The sequence below is a fragment of the Syngnathus scovelli genome, chromosome 3, assembly GCF_024217435.2.
Source record: "Syngnathus scovelli strain Florida chromosome 3, RoL_Ssco_1.2, whole genome shotgun sequence".
NCBI lineage: Eukaryota > Metazoa > Chordata > Actinopteri > Syngnathiformes > Syngnathidae > Syngnathus > Syngnathus scovelli.
The window spans coordinates 3,140,090-3,158,645 of record NC_090849.1 but is presented as its reverse complement, the minus strand read 5'-3'; the positions used below and the strand labels follow the sequence as shown (position 1 = coordinate 3,158,645).

At 47.0% G+C, this 18,556-nt stretch overlaps 1 protein-coding gene across 15 annotated transcripts in view; it reads right to left on the bottom strand.

Moving 5' to 3' along the window:
* rad17 (RAD17 checkpoint clamp loader component) overlaps window positions 1–18,556 on the bottom strand; it is a 183,008-nt gene that overhangs the window by 70,484 nt on the left and 93,968 nt on the right. For 13 of the 15 annotated variants that reach the window (XR_011086589.1, XR_011086588.1, XM_068650069.1 and 10 more), the window contains one exon: window positions 5,999–6,119. The exons of the other annotated variants lie outside the window; for them this stretch is intronic. Coding sequence is in view for 11 of the 13 variants with exons in the window: in XM_068650069.1 (XP_068506170.1) it covers window positions 5,999–6,119 (121 nt within the window). In the remaining 2 variants the exon portion in view is untranslated. The remainder of the gene's footprint in view (window positions 1–5,998; window positions 6,120–18,556) is intronic. 15 annotated transcript variants of the gene reach the window in all.

The following is an 18,556-nucleotide window of genomic DNA, read 5'->3' as shown; positions in this document are numbered from 1 at the left end:
GGAGGAATCATTAGGGAATGCCCGGATTCTCCTTGCAACACTCCCATTTTTCCAGTCCAAAAGGCCGACAAAATTAATTGGCGAATGATACAAGATTTACGAGCAGTGAATGATGCAGTGCAAACAAGAGCACCCAATGTGCCTGACCCACACACACTTCTGAACACTTTGAAACCTAATCAGAAGTATTTCACAGTAATTGATCTCAGCAATGCATTTTTCTCAGTGCCAATTCACCCAGACTCACAGTTTTGGTTCGCTTTTACCTTTAAAGGACAAAGCTATACATACACCAGATTGCCACAAGGATTTGCTGATAGTCCAACTATTTTCGTTCAAGCTATCATGTCCTGTTTGGCTGATTTTCAGATGTCAAACAAAAGCCAACTTCTAGTTTATGTAGATGATCTCCTGGTAGCCTCTGAAACTGAAGCTGCTTGCAAGGCAGACTCCTTAGCATTGTTACACTATCTCTGCAAAACAGGGAATAAAGTGAACAAAAATAAGTTACAATGGGTCAGACAGGAAGTGAACTATTTAGGTCACACTTTGTCAGCTTCTGGAAGACAGATACAAAGAACCAGAAAGCAGATTATTTCAGATACACCGAAACCTGAAACAAAAAAACAAATGATGTCATTTTTGGGGCTCTGCAATTACTGCAGAGCATGGATCCCATATTATGCGGAAAAAAACACAACCGCTGCTGGATATTGTGCATGGAGTTCCCATGACAATGACAGAAAAAATCATGTGGACACCAGCAGCGGATGATGCTTTTGTAGTGCTGAAACAGGCTCTGATAGAAACCACAACTCTTATCTTGCCAGACTACAATAAAACCTTTGTGCAAACAGCAGACTGCAGGAATGGTTTTATGACCTCAGTGTTACTGCAGAGTCATGGCAGCAAACTAAGACCAATTGCATTTTATTCAAAAAAACTGGATCCAGTGGCTCTGTCTTTGCCAGACTGTGTCCAAGCAGTATGCGCGGCGGCGCTTGCAGTGAGACAATCTGCAGATGTGGTGCTCTTTCACAAAATGGAGCTGCTGGTTCCACATGCTGTAGATGTGTTGCTGCTGCAAAGCAAAATGAACTTTTTGTCACCAGCCAGACATCTGTCCTACACTGCTATACTTCTGTCACAACCACACATTGTGATAAAGAGGTGCACAATCCTTAACCCAGCAACGTTGATCCCGTTGCCAGGGGATGGAACACCACATAACTGTTTGGATGCTACAGAACATCTACAGCTGCCCAGAGGAGATTTAAGTGACACGCCACTTGACAAGGGGGAAAAGTGGTTTGTGGATGGATCATGTTCAAAGGATCTTAAAGGAAACAATCAAAGTGGTTATGCAATTGTGAAATTGCCAAACCAGATTGTTGAAGCAGAGAAGCTTCCATACACCAGGTCAGCACAGGCTGCTGAGCTGATTGCTCTAACAAGAGCTTGTCAATTAGCGGAAGATAAGGAAGTCACTGTATACACAGACAGTCAGTATGCGTTTTCTACTCTGTTCTATTTTGCGAAACAATGGGAGCGCAGAGGGATGACAACATCAACCGGTAAGCCGGTTACCCATGCCTCCTTGTTAAAAGACTTGTTGCAGGCCATTCTTTTACCTGCTAAACTAGCTGTGTGTAAATGTGCTGCTCACACCACTGGCAGAGATGAAGTCTCAAATGGAAACAGATTAGCAGACAAGATTGCAAAAGAAGCAGCTGCAGGGAGACATGGCCATGAAATTTTTTTAGTGGGTTCAGAGGACACACAACTCATAGATAAGACTGTACTGACAGATATGCAGGGCAATGCTCCAATGGTGGAAAAACGAATGTGGACGACAAAAGGTGCAATAGTGGATACAGATAATATCCACCGCATCAATGACAAACCTGTTTTACCAAAATCACTTTTTAAGGCAGCAGCGCTTGCGACACATGGGCCTTGCCATGTGTCGACAGGAGGGATGAAGTCCATCATAGATCAACAATTAACACTACCTTTGGTTTAGATGCTTACTTAAATTTTTTTTGTAAAGCATGTCCTGTTTGTGTGAAACATAATCCACAAGGAAACATGAGCCTAAGAGAGGCTCATTTCCAAAACCCTCTTATCCATTTCAAATCATGCATATGGATTTCATTGAACTCACACAAAGTGGACCTTACAAATACTGCCTAGTGATGATTGATGCATTTTCAAAATGGGTGGAAGTAGTTCCATCTAAACGCGCAGATGCCTTAACAGTGGCAAAAGCTATCTGCAAAACCATCATACCAACTCATGGCATCCCCCAAACCATTTACAGTGACAATGGTCCACACTTTGTGAACCAAGTTGTGCAGAACATGGCTGTACACCTCGGAATAACGTTAAAAAAACCACTGTGCTTGGCATCCTTCGAGCGCAGGCCTGGTTGAACGGGCAAACTTTACCATCAAAAGCAGGTTGAAAAAATGCATGGAAACAACAGGCAGACCTTGGCCAGAGTGCCTCGACTTAGTGAAGCTCTATATGAGAATTACTCCCACTTCAGAAGGACTAACACCTTTTGAAATCATACATGGGAGACCATATAGACTACCAGTGTTCCCTGCAGATTTGCAAAAAGCAGATGAAGAACAGACCTTGGCAGATTATCTAATCAGGACGCTCAAACTGAAAGATGTGTCAAATGCAAATTTACTGCCGCCTGATCTCTCTCCCTCACAGGTGGACAACACCATCAATCCAGGAGACTGGGTCTACATCAAGGTCATCAAAAGAAAGAACTGGGCCAGCCCGCGGTGGGAGGGACCGTTCCAAGTTTTGCTTGCTACTCCCACGGCGGTAAAAATCTCTCAACGGCCCAGCTGGATTCACCTCAGCCACTGCAAGTTGCAGAGAGTGCTGGACCCCTAATTCGGAGTGGTGGGGAAGGCTGACTACAAAGGGGCCCCGTCGTTTAGGGCGAGGCGTCTCAATGTTGGTGAAGAATTCATCGATCCCCACTCCGCTAGGCGAGGGGATGTCCCAGTGTCTCTGCCATCCTAGTAGCAACGGGGCTCCATATGCCAGATGGATCCTCTGCTGCGTTGTGGTTGGAGCGTGCTATGGTCTATTGACTCATCTGAACAGACCAAATGACAATGTTGCCCGTGGTAAACGATGGTCACATGATGAGAACTTTGAGGACTGGTCATGGGACCCCAGAAACCCATACGAAACCAACACTTGGTACCGGTATGTCAGGTTCACTGTGAGAGCTCACACACAGGAGGGATGCTATGTGTGTTCGAAACTCCCCCCTTCCTCCACGCAAGTTCGCTTGGAGGCCAGAGCAATGAATGTCACTGAAGCAAAATGTATGGCATCCATGGGAGGAGTTGGATATCAGCACCGTGCCGTCGCAGTCAAAGATGCCGACCCTTACCGCCCTGGACTTGCTGACGGTGCCTGTGATCAGCTATTCTGGACAAATCTCAATGTGACTGTTAAAGGACGAACAATACCACAAGTGGCCTACACAGAAAGACCAGCTGGAGTGAATTACACATGTTACATCCAAGGCAACAAGACCCACGTCTGCATTAACGACGACTGCTCTCCAGGAGGAAACTGGATGGGAGCTCTGGACATCACCGATGAGTGTCAAGATAAGAGAGCCATTTCAGGTGGGGAGGGCTCTCCAACCAACATGGCTACACCATCGAACGGAACATACTTCATACAGAATGGCTGGTGGCTTTGTGGTCACAAGGTTTATCCGATGCTGCCCGCCAACTGGACAGGAGTGTGTGCACCAGTGTGGGTGACAGACCACACCTACAGGATACGACACCATTTGTTGACAGGAGCACGTAACTCTACTGGACGTCGACGCAGAGCAGTTGCAACCTTTGACCCTCATGACCCTGTCTGGGGTGCGAACGTTCCAGAGGACCATAAAGTATGGTCTGCCGGAGACAAAGTTGTCCTTGCGCTCTTCCCTCAGATTGGGGTTGGGAAACTATCGCTCTTCATCGAGACACTGAACTATCGTTTTCAATCCTTTGTGAATCTCTCGCTGCAAGTCAACGATGGACAAAATAGAGAGATTCAGGCTATTAGACTGATGGTCTTGCAAAACAGGATGGTTCTGGACTTGTTGACGGCAGCACAAGGTGGTGTGTGCCACATCATTGGGACTTCCTGTTGCACATACATACCAGGAGAAAATGACACCCACATCAACGACGCCATGAATTCACTGAAAAACTTACAGCAGGCCATGTCTAATGACAAGGTCCCACATCAGTTTGATTTCTTTTCGTGACTATTCTCTGGCAACTGGTGGCAACTGCTGTTGAAATTGCTGTCTCCTGTGCTTGTTGTGCTGATGGTGTTGTGCTTGTTTACGACCTGCGTTATCCCATGTTTGAAGTCTGCTGTGTCGAAGTTTGTGTCCTCTACTGTAGCCCAGGTTCATATACAACTCCTTAGAGATGACGGATGTGATGACGATGATGAAACATGGATTGCGTAGGTGCTGTTCTGTTGAGCATGTTTTACAGAAACTTGATGATTTGACCATCGAAAATGCTTCGCAAGTGATGGATACAATGATGTACTGTTTCTGTGTTTTTCTTTTTATTTTTTATTATTCATAGCATTCTGGTCGCCTGTGGCAACGGGGCCGTGTAAGAATTTTCCTGCTAATAACATCTGGCCAGCAGGTTTTTCGCTTACACAATAAGTTTGAGGTAATGCCTCATCGTCACTGGAATGTGTTGCTATCATTGTTTGTTTTTTTTATTTTTACCATTCTACTTTCTTCATTATACGTATATATGTTTTTTTCTTGCTTGTCGTTGTTGTTTGGGGTGGCATAATCATATGATAAATCAGGAGGGAGATGTTAGGGTTTTCAGGTTAGTTTGATCCTATGATTATGTTGGAATGTAACCTGTAATACTTAAACTCGGTTGTCCTGTCTTAATAAAAGTAGTAGAACAAAGTGACTAGCTGCAGAGGAAGCAATCAAAGTTGTTTAGTTCACACAACATCGTGAAGGACCCCCTGCTGTGCTTTGATCAGCCAGGGGCTTCGGCCATTTGTCTACTCTGACCCCCACTCTCACCCCCACTCTGTTCCTCCTAATAAATATGCCCTTGCAGGAAGGAGACCTTTCAGATTTCATTCCTGTAGCGAGTGATCTCTCCACCTGCAGGTGTCTAAAAGAACTTGCCTTGTCTCTGTGTGGTTCTTGCAAAATAAGTTGGAGTGAGCAAATCTCTAACACGAGTGACTTGCAACAATTGAGCTCGACTTATACAAAGGATATATCATAAAATCGTAAATTTACGTCGAATTTTAGGGGGTCGACTTAAACACCGAGTCGACTTATACACCGGCAAATACGGTAATAAAGTTAATGCACAGAATGCTTGCTGTTTCGCCTTGCAGACATCACTCAGTCCACAACAAGTCAAACGATGCTGTCTGGAGCTTCCTGACCTTCTACACCTCTGGGAATCCAAGAAAGTTGTTGATAGCTCAAATCTATTTTGTTGATGTCTGCACATGTAATTTTGTCTTTGCACTCTTTTCACATGACTACTTTGTTTCACGTAGCATTTTGTCCTTGCACTCTTTTCGTTTCTCATAGAATCTCGTTTCTTCTCTAATGAGACAAAGCCCACGCTTTCCCCCCCACCTATCAGGGGCTAGTCTCACATTGTAGGTAGGGCATTCCTAAATAAAAAGAGAGGAGTGTAAACAGACCTTTAGTGTAGTCGAATTGATGTAAGTCTGAATGCACTCCTCGCGAGAAAAGACTCAACATTCTGCCTCACTGGTTTTGTCTGCTGATCCTTTTGCTGATTTTGAACCTAACAAAGTGTGTGTAAATGTGTGATATTTCCTCTGCATTTGACTGAAGTGAGCACTGATTTGTGATATTCTATTTGATTGTAAAGTGTGTGTGGGTGTGTGTGTATGCGTGTGTGTGCGCGCGCATGCGTGTTACCTTGGTTGCTCAAGCGATTGGTGAATTTTGCCAGAAATGGTAGCAACTCAGTCTGAAGGCTGACAGGTGTCATACACAAGTGGCGAAACAGGCACTGGGCAGCCAGGCATTTTTCCCGATGCTAAAAAAACAACATTAGTTTACTATGTGCAATTACAGCAAAGTGTAATTCAACAAGCAACATGGATTAAAAAGGATTTGTTAGTGGGACTTGTAAATATTAACATTTAAGGGATTTACATTTATATATATATATATATATATATATATATATATATATATATATATATATATATATATATATATATATATATATATATATACCACATTATGGTATATGTGGTACATCCTACATGGGATGTACCACCGAAACATAGCTGAAGTAGCTGATATCCAGAAATCCTACCAATGGCTAGAAAGAGCTGGTCTGAAGGACAGCACAGAGGCACTGATCCTGGCTGCACAAGAACAGGCCTTGAGCACCAGAGCAATAGAGGCCCAAATCTACCACACCAGACAAGACCCCAGGTGTAGATTGTGCAAAGAAGGTCCTGAGACAATCCAGCACATAACTGCAGGGTGTAAGATGCTGGCAGGTAAAGCATACATGGAGCGCCATAACCAAGTAGCTGGAATAGTGTACAGGAACATCTGTGCAGAGTATGGACTGGAAGTCCCAAGATCCAAGTGGGAAACACCTCCAAAGGTGGTAGAGAATGACCAAGCCAAGATCCTCTGGGACTTCCAGATCCAGACAGACAGAATGGTAATGGCGAACAAACCGGACATTGTGGTGGTGGACAAAGAGCAGAGGAAAGCCGTTGTGGTTGACATAGCCATCCCAAATGATGGTAACATTAGGAAAAAGGAACATGAGAAACTTGAGAAATATCAAGGGCTCAGAGAAGAGCTGGAGAAGACCTGGAGAGTTAAGACTTCAGTGGTACCTGTGGTCATTGGAGCACTAGGGGCAGTAACCCCCAAACTGGAGGAGTGGCTGAAACAGATCCCAGGAAAAACATCTGACATCTCAGTCCAGAAAAGTGCAGTACTAGGAACAGCAAAGATACTGCGTAGAACCCTCAAGCTCCCAGGCCTCTGGTAGAGGACCCGAGCTTGAAAGGAAAAAGAGACCACCCACGGGGGGTGAGGAAAAGTTTTTTTTTTTTTTTTTTTTTTATATTCCCCTGACTTGAACCCCATAGAGAGTTCGTGGGGTATTGTGAAGAAGAAGCTGAAAGACACCAGACCCAACAATGCAAATGAGCTAAAGGCCACTGTTGAAGCATCCTGGACATCCATAACACCTCAGCAATGCCACAGGCTGAGTGCCTCCATGCCACGCCGCATTGATGCAGTAATCCGTGCAAAAGGATTCCCAACCAAGTACTGAGTGCATTAATGGACATATTCAAATGTTTGATTTATATACGTATATACTTTTTCATGATATTCTAATATTTTGAGATAGGATATTTGAGTTTTCTTACGCTGTAAGCCATAATCAGCAATATTAAAATAATAAGAGGCTTGCAATATTTCAGTTGGTTTGTAATGAATCCAGAATGTATGACATTTTTGTTTTTTTAATTGCATTACAGAAAATAAAGAACTTTATCACAATATTCTAATTTTCTGAGACAGTCCTTTATATCATTGAAGGTTTGTTCTTTAACGATATCATGACAATATCATGAAAATATCATGACAATAGCGCAACATTAACTTACATGTAACATGTTACTTTCTCAACCCACATGCTTGTAAAAGTGAAAAAGTACCTTTGTGTTTTTTTGTTTCGATGTGCTCCTTAATGTTCCTAGCGCCACAACCTTCATAGCTTATCATATCTTGACAGAAAATACACAAAACCTTCCGCAGGACATCTATTTTACGGATATGTTCCGAGTTGTACAATGACGCTGCTCTCGAGCCATGCCCATCTGAAGCAGTTCTTGATCCTGTTTGGCTTGTCTATTTCCCTGGCACGATCCTCATGCTGGCAAAAACTTTTGGAACAGTTTGGAACAGAACGTGGGCCAAATCCGGCCCACGTCTAAATTTAGACCGGTCCGAAGCATTGTGTCATAAAAGCAATAATACGTGGCCTGCTGGCACTGTCGCGAGGACCTGCGCGCCCCAGAGCAAGCCACAGAAATGAAACTCCTTCGAATGGAACACGCACATAAGCCAGCGCTCATGTTCGGTTGCGAGCGCGTCTCCCCCTTCCCAGTTCACGCGCACACAGGTGTCCGTTTGCAAGATAATCAGTGACAGACACTTCCTCGTTCAAATGTCCACACACCAAGGACTAAGGCGAAGCTAAAATCAGAGACGCTGCAAGTGACACTGCACAGGGGAAAAAAAAAAAAAAAAAAAAACACGGAGTACTGGTGAGAGCTGTCTACTTCATACTAACTCTACAAACTATTGCGCATCCGCACCGCGCACTTACAGTGATCGCAAACAACAAAAAGACTATGGATTATTATTTTGTGATTATGAAGTGATTTGTTGTGTATGAAGTTGAAATAAAAAAGATACAATGGAGAATGATTTATTTTGGATTAAAAATCTGACATAATGCAACCTGGCCTGTGTACAGCAGTCGAAACACCAATATCACCCTTCTCATTAATACAACAATAACAATAATAAAAGAAACTTAATACATCTAATAAAAAAATCATTCAACTTTCATAAAATTTTTCATTTTTACGCATTTAATTTTTTATTATTTTCATCTTTAACTTTTCTGGTAGTGCAATTGACAATAGATTCTCATTTGCAATATCAACCTATCTGCAGACAGCAAAGGATATAGTTACATATTTACAAGTTCATTTACAATGGTAATGGTTCGAGGAATGTCGGTGTGAATGGTCGGCCCACATACATTTTCATCTAACCTAATCTGACCCGCTTTGCAAAAAGTTTGGACACCCCTGCTCTATAGAGTTGATTTTAAGTGGAGAGGTGGCCGGGATCTTATCTACCTATTAATAAAATAAAAATACGTTGACGAGAATACTCGTTGACAAAATCGCACATCATTAATGTCAATGACGAGTATCCTCGTCGCTGGCATACAAAGTTAATGGGGCATACTGTAGTTTGTTTGATTGGCGTCGCTGTAGCGTAACGTCATTGGCTACTGGACGTCTTCTGCTCAGTGGTAGATGGATTTGCGTTTTGGTTGCTAACAGCCAATCAGAATAGGCAATATTTTACACAATATAATTTATGGATTAAAATTCATTAAAATCCAGCACAATGACTTTTCATTCTTCACAATTTATTTGATGCTTTTCACTTAGATTTATTCCTGCTTGTATTTCGGATATGTTTCGCATTTTTGTTTCATTAAATCATGACAGTGATTGGTCTCGCAAATACTGACTCCTTAGTCATGTACGACAGTGGTTGTTGTAATTTTATATAAATTATAGAATGTATACAAATCTGCTGCGTGAACTCAACCGGGAGGTAAGAATTCCTATTTATCAAACATATGATTTGAAATGGATGGATGGATGATTTGAAATAAAATAAAAATGTCTTTTGGAAACATTTTGCTTAATGTATTTAATTTTTTTCATCCATCCATCCATTTTCTGAACCGCTTAGTACCCACGGGGGTCGCGGGCGTGCTGGAGCCTATCCCAGCCGTCATCGGGCAGTAGGCGGGGGACACCCTGAACCGGTTGCCAGCCAATCGCAGGGCACACAGAGACAAACAACCATTCGCACTCGCACTCACACCTAGGGACAATTTGGAGTGATCAATCGGCCTACCAAGCATGTTTTTGGGATGTGGGAGGAAACCGGAGTGCCCGAGAAAACCCACGCGGGCTCGGGGAGAACATGCATTAATTATTATTAATTATTAATGAAGTCCTTCTAGAGGTTTCATCACGTTGTTTTGAAACAGGGAGCGGCATGGGGACACCCCCTCACAAAAACCACTGCCCCATTCACCGGGAAGTGTCCTGGTTAGGAGCGAAACATCAGTGAACAGTGACACCCGCTGACAACACTGACCTCAAAGTGCACTGGAGGAGGTGTGACGGGCAGAATTGCCGAGCAGTTAAACCTGTACTACTCAAATGACACTTTTGGGGAACCAGTGACTACTGTGAAAGAGCCGTTGGCAGCCAGGAAAGTCTGGTGGGCAATCGGGAATGACTGGTGGATGGATGATGATAGAACTTTATTTATCCCACAGCGGGGAAAGTTACTCGTCACAGCAGTGTACAAGAGTGCAAGAATACAAGAGACAAGTGCCAAATGTAAAAATGGATAAATAACAGACAACGACAAAGACAAGTGCCACTAGTAGCGGTAGAGACGAAACACATGATCAAGTGCCACGCATGTTGTAGAGTCTGACAGCAGTGGGAATGAAGGACCTGCGGAATCTCTCTTACCTACACCGTGGGTGTAATAGTCTGCTGCTGAAGGAGCTGCTCAGGGGCCGCACAATGTCATGGAGGGGGTGAGAGGTGTTGTCCATGATGGATTTCAGCTTAATTAACGTCCTCCTCTCACCCACAACCTCTATGGAGTCCAGGGGACAGCCCAGGACAGAGCTCGCTCTCCTGACCATCTTATTTAGTCTCCCCCCTGTCCCGGTCCGTACCGCCCCACCCCGATCAGTGATCAGTCCAGTTTGTTGTTAAGGCGAACACCCAGGAATTTGTAGTTCTCCACTACCTCAATGTCCAATCCCTGGATGTTCACCGGAGTGAAGTGGGGTGCTGTCCTACCAAAGCTCACAACATCTCCTGCGTCTTGCTGGTGTTCAGCTGAAGCTGGTTGAGCTTACACCAGCTGACAAAGTCCTTGATGACCGTCCGGTATTCCAGATCGTTCCCCTCAGAAACAAATCCAACAATGTCCATGTCGTCGGAGAACTTCTGGATGTGGCAGTGTGTGGAGTCGTGGGTGAAGTCCGAAGTGTACAAGGAGAAAAGGAAAGGAAAGAGCACCGTATCCTGGGGGACACCTGTGCTGCAGCGAACCACATCAGAGTCACAGCGATGTAACCTCACGTACTGCGGCCTGTTGGTGAGGAAGTCTGTAGTCCAAGCAGCCAGGCATTGGTCCACTCTCGCCTTCTCCATCTTCACCCTGAGCAGTGACGGCTGGATAGTGTTAAAAGCGCTGGGAAAATTGAAGAACATGATCCTCCCAGTGCTCCCGATGTCCTACAGGTGAAGCAGTGATCTGTGCAGTAAATAAATCACTGCATTGTCCACCCCAACACCAGGCCTGTAAGCAAACTGCAGGGGGTCCAGCTGCGCTCCCACCAGTGAACGCAAGTGACCCAGGATGACCCAGGCCTTCCCTGCCTTGATCTTTCTTTGGTGACTCTTCACGTGAAGATCTGTAAAGGAGAGGGGGGTGTTAGAAGATTGGGGTGGGGGAGTTAAGACTGAAGAGTGTCTTCGGAGGGGTCAGAGGGGGTTGGTGAGCTGGCTGGGGGGCTGGAGTGTTGAAGGTGGCAGGCTGAGTTGCGGCGGGGGGGGCGGCAGGCTGCGAAAGGTGAGGGGTGAAGGGGTGGGGGGGAGGCAGAATCAAATCTGTTGAACAGATTGAGTTCATCCACGAGAGACCATAACAAGGGATGGGCAGCTAGTCACCGCAACCCACCAGCTTTCAGAGAGGACCCTAAAACAGACTACAAAAAGCATTGTGAGAAAACAACTACTTGAAGGCCTTCCGAGAGGCGAGATGGAAGATGGTCCTACTTTAACGGATCAAATGGTGACGAATGGAATGAGCAACGATGAGGAGTTTCTCCGGGAGTGTACATGCGGGTGGCAGAAGGTGACTCAAAGAAAGTGTGGAAGGATTCCCATCCAGGATGACTGCACGGCTTCGGTAGGTCAGATGGAAGGGACTTGAGGAGAGGTGACAAACCAAAATGCACCAGGACCCAGCAATGCTGAGAGGGCAAGCTCAGCGAATGTAGGAGAGGAGATGGAGGCAGCTGATGAGCGGGACGCTCGTAATGTTTCCCCCTAGGGTCGCACAGTCAGTGAGCCCATGTAAGTATCCAGAAAGACGTGCAAAGATCAAGTAGCAAAAGGCGAAAACCAAGATGAGAAGCACAGACGCGATCACTTGAAAAGTAAGGAACGGTTGAGCGCAAACTAACCTTGCTATTAATCTATGAGGCGTGCAAAGAGAGGTTTGGAGTGTCCAAGAGGGCCAAGAGGGATGCTTCCCGCCTGGACAAACTAGTGAGGAAGGTGGCTTTTGATGTGGGCACGAAGCTACCTGATCTGGTGTCTGTGGCAGATCAGCGGGTGTTGGCTTGGTCCGTGGGTCACTTGGTACCGGGCCGCCAAGCCGCACAGAATTATTATTATTATTATTTTTTTTTTTTATCGACGATCAATTTATTCAGGTCAAGACGCTCGTCCCGGTCACATGACATGTTTCCCCAGTCGAGCCCGCAAAGCTAGCAAAATTGAGGACAAATTTATTTTGAAAAATATTTAAAAATTGGCGAGTCTTTCCCAACTCCGGTGAACATCCAGGGATCGGACATTGAGGCAGTGGAGGACTACAAATTCCCTTTGCCTTAACAACAAACTGGACTGGACTGATCACACCCACGCCCTGTACAAGAAGGGCCAGAGTCGCCTCCACCTGCTGAGGAGACTGAGGTCCTTTGGTGTGTGCAGGGCTCTCCTCAGGACCTTCTATGACTCTGTGGTGGCCTCAGCCATCCTCTACGCCAGGGGTCCCTAACCCCCGGTTCGCGGACCAGTACCGGTTCGTGAGTCACTTGGTACCAGGCCGCCAAGCCGCACAGAAAAAAAAAAGATCGACGATCAATTAATTCAGGTCAAGACACTCGTCCCGGTCACGTGACATGTTTCCCCAGTCGAGCCCGAAAAGCTAGCAAAAATGAATAAGAATTTATTTAGAAAAATATAAAAACATTGGCGATTCTCTCCCAATAACATCCGTTGGTTCGGGTCAAGACCCTTGTCTCGGTCACGTGACATGTCATCTCAGTCGAGCCCGCGAAGCAAGCAAATATGGGCAAGAAACAGAGATGTTTGGGAAGCTTCTTTGAAAGGGAAAAAAGCCCACTGAGGAGACGGAAGAAGAAGAGGCTACAACTTCTAAGAAAAGGAAAGCTGCATTTAAAAGATAATTTCTGGAGTCCTACTTAAAATTTGGATCTATCGTCACAGGTGACTGACGCGCCAACCCCACTCTGCATAATATGTGGCAACAGGCTAGCTAATGAGGCAATAAAGCCTTCAAAACTGCTTCGGCACATGGAGACCAAGCATCCTGTATTAAAAATCAAACCTTAACCACTTCAGGTGTCATTGTATCCGATTACGCCTTGATGGGACCGGCTCGTTTCTGAGAAACAAGCTCAGTGCTCCCACTAATTCAACGTAATGGCGAGTTTTATGTTTATGTCGTTTATACTTGTTTTTATGCCAGTTGTATCATTTTGTTTCATCGTATTTATATATTTATTATAAATGTATTTTTTATTTATATAAGTGTACCAATTATTTATGTAAAGGCCGGTCCACGAAAATATTTCTGACACGTAATCCGTCCGTGGCGCAAAAAAGGTTGGGGACCACTGAGCTAGGCTACTCTCCATCAAAGACAACCCCGATTCAGCGACACCGTCTCGCTCCATGGAGAGGCTGAGTGGTTCAATCCTTCCCTATGCTGTGAGACTTTTTAACTCATCACGGAGGTTGGGGCTAGGGTTAAGTATATTGTTTATATATTTGATCCATTAATTATGAATCTATTTATTCATTTGATCTATTTATTATTCATTAATATTACGTTATCTTCTGTCATCGATGTTAGAATTGTCCATCTGTTCAGCTATTTGTGTTTCTGTATCTAACAGCTGGCTCCTGAATTCCTGCCTAGGCCCGGGATCAATAAAGTGTGTGTGCTTGCGTGCGTGCGTGCGTGCGTGCGTGCGTGCCTGCCTGCCCGGCCTGCCTGGCCTGCCCGCCCAGCCCGCCCGCCTGCCTGCCTGCGGTATTGCTCGACCTGGCAAATGCCTACAGCTCAGTACCACACAAGCTAGTAGAGTTCGCTCCGGAGTTCTTCCACATCCCTGGATGCATCAAAAACATCTTCTGCTACTACTTTAACTTCCACAAGTACGTATTTCACAGCAGATGACATCATGACGGAATGGCAGCAACTGGAGGTCGGAATAGCCATGGGCTTTGCCATATCAACCATTGTCTTTGTGGCGGCATTCATTACTCATCCGGTTAAGGCAGGTGGCCAGAGGCCTAAAATCCCCATCAGGCGGAAGACTATGCACGCTCAGAGGGTAAATGGACAATGTAACAAGCATCTTACAAACGCTCCATTAAGCACTTTGATGAACTGACAGCCTGGGCAAGGATGAAGATCAAGGCAGCCAAGTCCAGGAAAGGGGTGAGGAACGACAGACTTGGACTCAACTTTATTCATCCCTTTGGATTGCCCCCTAGGAAATTCTGGTTCTAGTAGCTCACACAGAAATGTTATGTGTTAATCAAGGAATGACCAGTTTGACACCGGACGGCGTTACAGAGCGCTGCACGCCAAAACCAGCAGACACAACTTCTTGCCCCAGGCTGTCGCTCTGATGAACTCACACCACTCAGAGTCTCAGAGAAATTACTGTGCAATCACATCCTGCTCTCGACGCTTTACATTTGGATTGTCTATATTATGTGTAATATGTGTCCTCTCTGCATCCATTGCAACCTGGTCATCCTGGAAGAGGGATCCTCCTATCTGTGGTCTCTTCTCAAGGTTTCTCATTTCCCCTAGTAGGAGTTTTGAGTTTTTCCTTGCCCTTCTGGGAGTTTAAGATCAGGGGATGTTGAGAATAATTGTAAATGTTTGCACATGTCGTCCTGAATGTTGTTAGCTACCTAAATATTGTACAGAGGCTGAGATTTACCAAATTCCTTGTTTGGCATGGTCAAACTTGGCAAATAAAAAAAGATTGAGATTTAGATTGTATACACAATTTGGTCATGTCTACATGAAAAGGACCGAGTCAGTGTTGATCTCAAAGTGTTTCATATTTTATACAGCTTATTATCCACACAGCCATCTTCAGTTTGCCATGTTTCATTTATATAACACAGTAACACAGTAGAGGTTTCAAATCAGAGGCCGGGATCTGACACTCAGAAATTCACTCAAGACCTGTTTAGCCGCTCTATCTGGCTAGTCCTACATGGCCAAGAACCCAACAAAAAAAACAATGTTCGAATTCATGTAAGCCAAATGATCCACTTATCAAGTATTTCCACAATAAGCGGGTGATCATCTTTAGAAACTCCAGGGCTTGAAGGCATGACTTAAGAGTCCGTACAGATCAGATCAGTTCATTGATTTCCCCTATGTACTCAACACTTAAAAGCAAGGCTTTAGCTTCTGTTGTAAGAGTAGAACAGTGTAGGAATACGCAGGCCACACTGAGTGGAATTCACTACCATTGCTGAGGACACAGAATCCTCAACGTTTGATCTGTCAGTATAAATGGGAGTATGTAAAGGAAAACCTTGTCGTATATCAAAAAAGGCACCCTGGTAATCATTTGGATGAGCGATTGTTTTTTGCTTTTGCTTTTGGATTAGAGCCATTACAATTACAGGTCATCTTAAAGTCCAAGTGTCACGTCTCGCCCCCAACTGCTCCACTATGTGTCTGTTGTCTTGGTTTCTGTCTGTGTGCTCGCCCCTCCCCTCCTGTGTGCCCATGATCAGTGTGATTGTTCCCACCTGCCTCCCGTTACCTGTCTTGTATAAAAGTCCTGTCTGCCCCTCTCTCCCTGTCGGATCATTGGTATTGGTTTTGGTTTTGGTCATTGGTTTTGGTTCCTGTCGTCGGTGTGTCGTCTTGTCTTGGTGCCGTCATGTCCTGCTGTCTTCTTGTTCCACGTCCCGGTCAGTCAGTCAAGTTATTGTTTAAGTCATGTCAGTTTACCGAGTCTGTATTTTGAGTTGCTTCAATAAACCCTGGTCCAAGCTGCACTTGGTCGTCCTGCTCCATGCTCCACACCCGACCGTGACAGAATGATCCGACCATCACAACGACCAGCGCTTGGACCCCCCTCCACCACCAGCTCCCGCTGCGACGCCCGATCGTCGTCCGAGCTTGTTCCAGCGCCATGGGCTTGCAGCTGCCATCGGACATTGCTCCCGCGACGCCGGACCCGCGGCCGCCATCGGAGTTCCTTCCGGCACTATCGCCTCTGCGAGCGTCATCGTACTTCGCTGCCGCGACGCCGGACCCGCGGCCGCTATCGGAGTGCCCCCCGGCGCCATCGGACTCGCGGCCACCACCGGGCTCCATCCCAGCGTTGCAGGACCTGCGGGCGTCGCCAGATTCCAAGCCAGCTGCGTCGGACCCGCGATCGTCCCTGGCTCCACTCCCACTGCTGCGGCGCGTGATGGCTCTTGCCGCCGCGCAGAGCCCCGCCTTCCGAATGTCGCCGATCACGGTACGGACTTTGAGTGGCCGCCGATCACGGTACAGACTCCGGAGTCGCCGCCAATTGCCGTACGGACTTCCTGAGTTGCCGCCGATCGCGGCACAGACTTCCAAGTCGCCGCCCGAGTGCGGTTCGGTTCCCCTAGTTTTTTTTTTTCCCTCCAAGTCGCCGCCAGAGTGCGGATCTGTCCCCTAGGTCACCGCCAGAGTGCGGCTCTGTCCCCTAGGTCACCGCCAGAGTGCGGCTCTGTCCCCTAGGGCGCCGCCGGAGTGCGGTTCTGTCCCCTAGGTCACCCCCAGAGTGCGGATCTGTCCCCGCAGTCACCGCCCGAGTGCGGCTCTGTCCCCTAGGTCACCGCCCGAGTGCGGCTCTGTCCCCTAGGTCACCGCCCGAGTGCGGCTCTGTCCCCTAGGTCACCGCCCGAGTGCGGCTCTGTCCCCGAAGTCACCGCCCGAGTGCGGATCTGTCCCCGAAAACGCCGCCAGAGTGCGGTTCTGTCCCCGCAGTCACCGCCAGAGTGCGGATCTGTCCCCGCAGTCGCCGCCAGAGTGCGGATCTGTCCCCGCAGTCGCCGCCAGAGTGCGGATCTGTCCCCGCAGTCGCCGCCAGAGTGCGGATCTGTCCCCGCAGTTGCCGCCAGAGTGCGGTTCGGTTCCCCAAGTCGCCGCCCGAGTGCGGTGCGGTTCGGTTCCCCAAGTCGCCGCCCGAGTGCGGTTCGGTTCCCCAAGTCGCCGCCCGAGTGCGGTGCGGTTCGGTTCCCCAAGTCGCCGCCCGAGTGCGGTGCGGTTCGGTTCCCCAAGTCGCCGCCCGAGTGCGGTGCGGTTCGGTTCCCCAAGTCGCCGCCCGAGTGCGGTGCGGTTCGGTTCCCCAAGTCGCCGCCCGAGTGCGGTGCGGTTCGGTTCCCCAAGTCGCCGCCCGAGTGCGGTGCGGTTCGGTTCCCCAAGTCGCCGCCCGAGTGCGGTGCGGTTCGGTTCCCCAAGTCGCCGCCCGAGTGCGGTGCGGTTCGGTTCCCCTAGTTTTGTTTTTTTTTGGGACGTCGGGAGACGTCCCTTGTGGGGGGGGGGGGGGGGTTCTGTCACGTCTCGCCCCCAACTGCTCCACTATGTGTCTGTTGTCTTGGTTTCTGTCTGTGTGCTCGCCCCTCCCCTCCTGTGTGCCCATGATCAGTGTGATTGTTCCCACCTGCCTCTCGTTACCTGTCTTGTATAAAAGTCCTGTCTGCCCCTCTCTCCCTGTCGGATCATTGGTATTGGTTTTGGTTTTGGTCATTGGTTTTGGTTCCTGTCGTCGGTGTGTCGTCTTGTCTTGGTGCCGTCATGTCCTGCTGTCTTCTTGTTCCACGTCCCGGTCAGTCAGTCAAGTTATTGTTTAAATCATGTCAGTTTACCGAGTCTGTATTTTGAGTTGCTTCAATAAACCCTGGTCCAAGCTGCACTTGGTCGTCCTGCTCCATGCTCCACACCCGACTGTGACACCAAGGGGGAGTCGGGCAGACGTGCAGATCGCAGACTGTCCAATGATCAATGTTCCAGTCCTCCAGAAAAGGTTTCATGTTAAGACCAAAAGGTCTGATGGACCTGGGTCTAGCTTCAAGAAATTCCCAAAACAGTGGTCCCTATGTGTGTTGTTGTTGTAAGGCGGACGTATTAAAGAGCGCCATGAGAACGTTAGAGGGAGAATCGTGGGCGTGGATTTGCAGTATGAATGAATTTAAATTTGGTCTGCACCACAGTTTTGTTTCTTATATTTTTTGCAGGAGCTTGAAGCAATGTATAAAGTATCATCTATAAGAGGGGAGATATTAGACTCTAACATCTTTTCCACTCTAACAGTTAGAGGGAGTGGAAAACCCCCCGCCCCCACATACATGGTATGCCCCAGCGGTACTGCTGTGTTGTGTTATGTCATGACGCACGGGCGTCGGTTCAATACAGTCACACACTTGAGCACTCGCTGTCGTCCTCTGTCTCATTATTGTGTATACATATACACACAAACATAAGTAAGGAGACCGGGTGTTTTTTCCACGCGTCACCATTGCTGTGACTCTA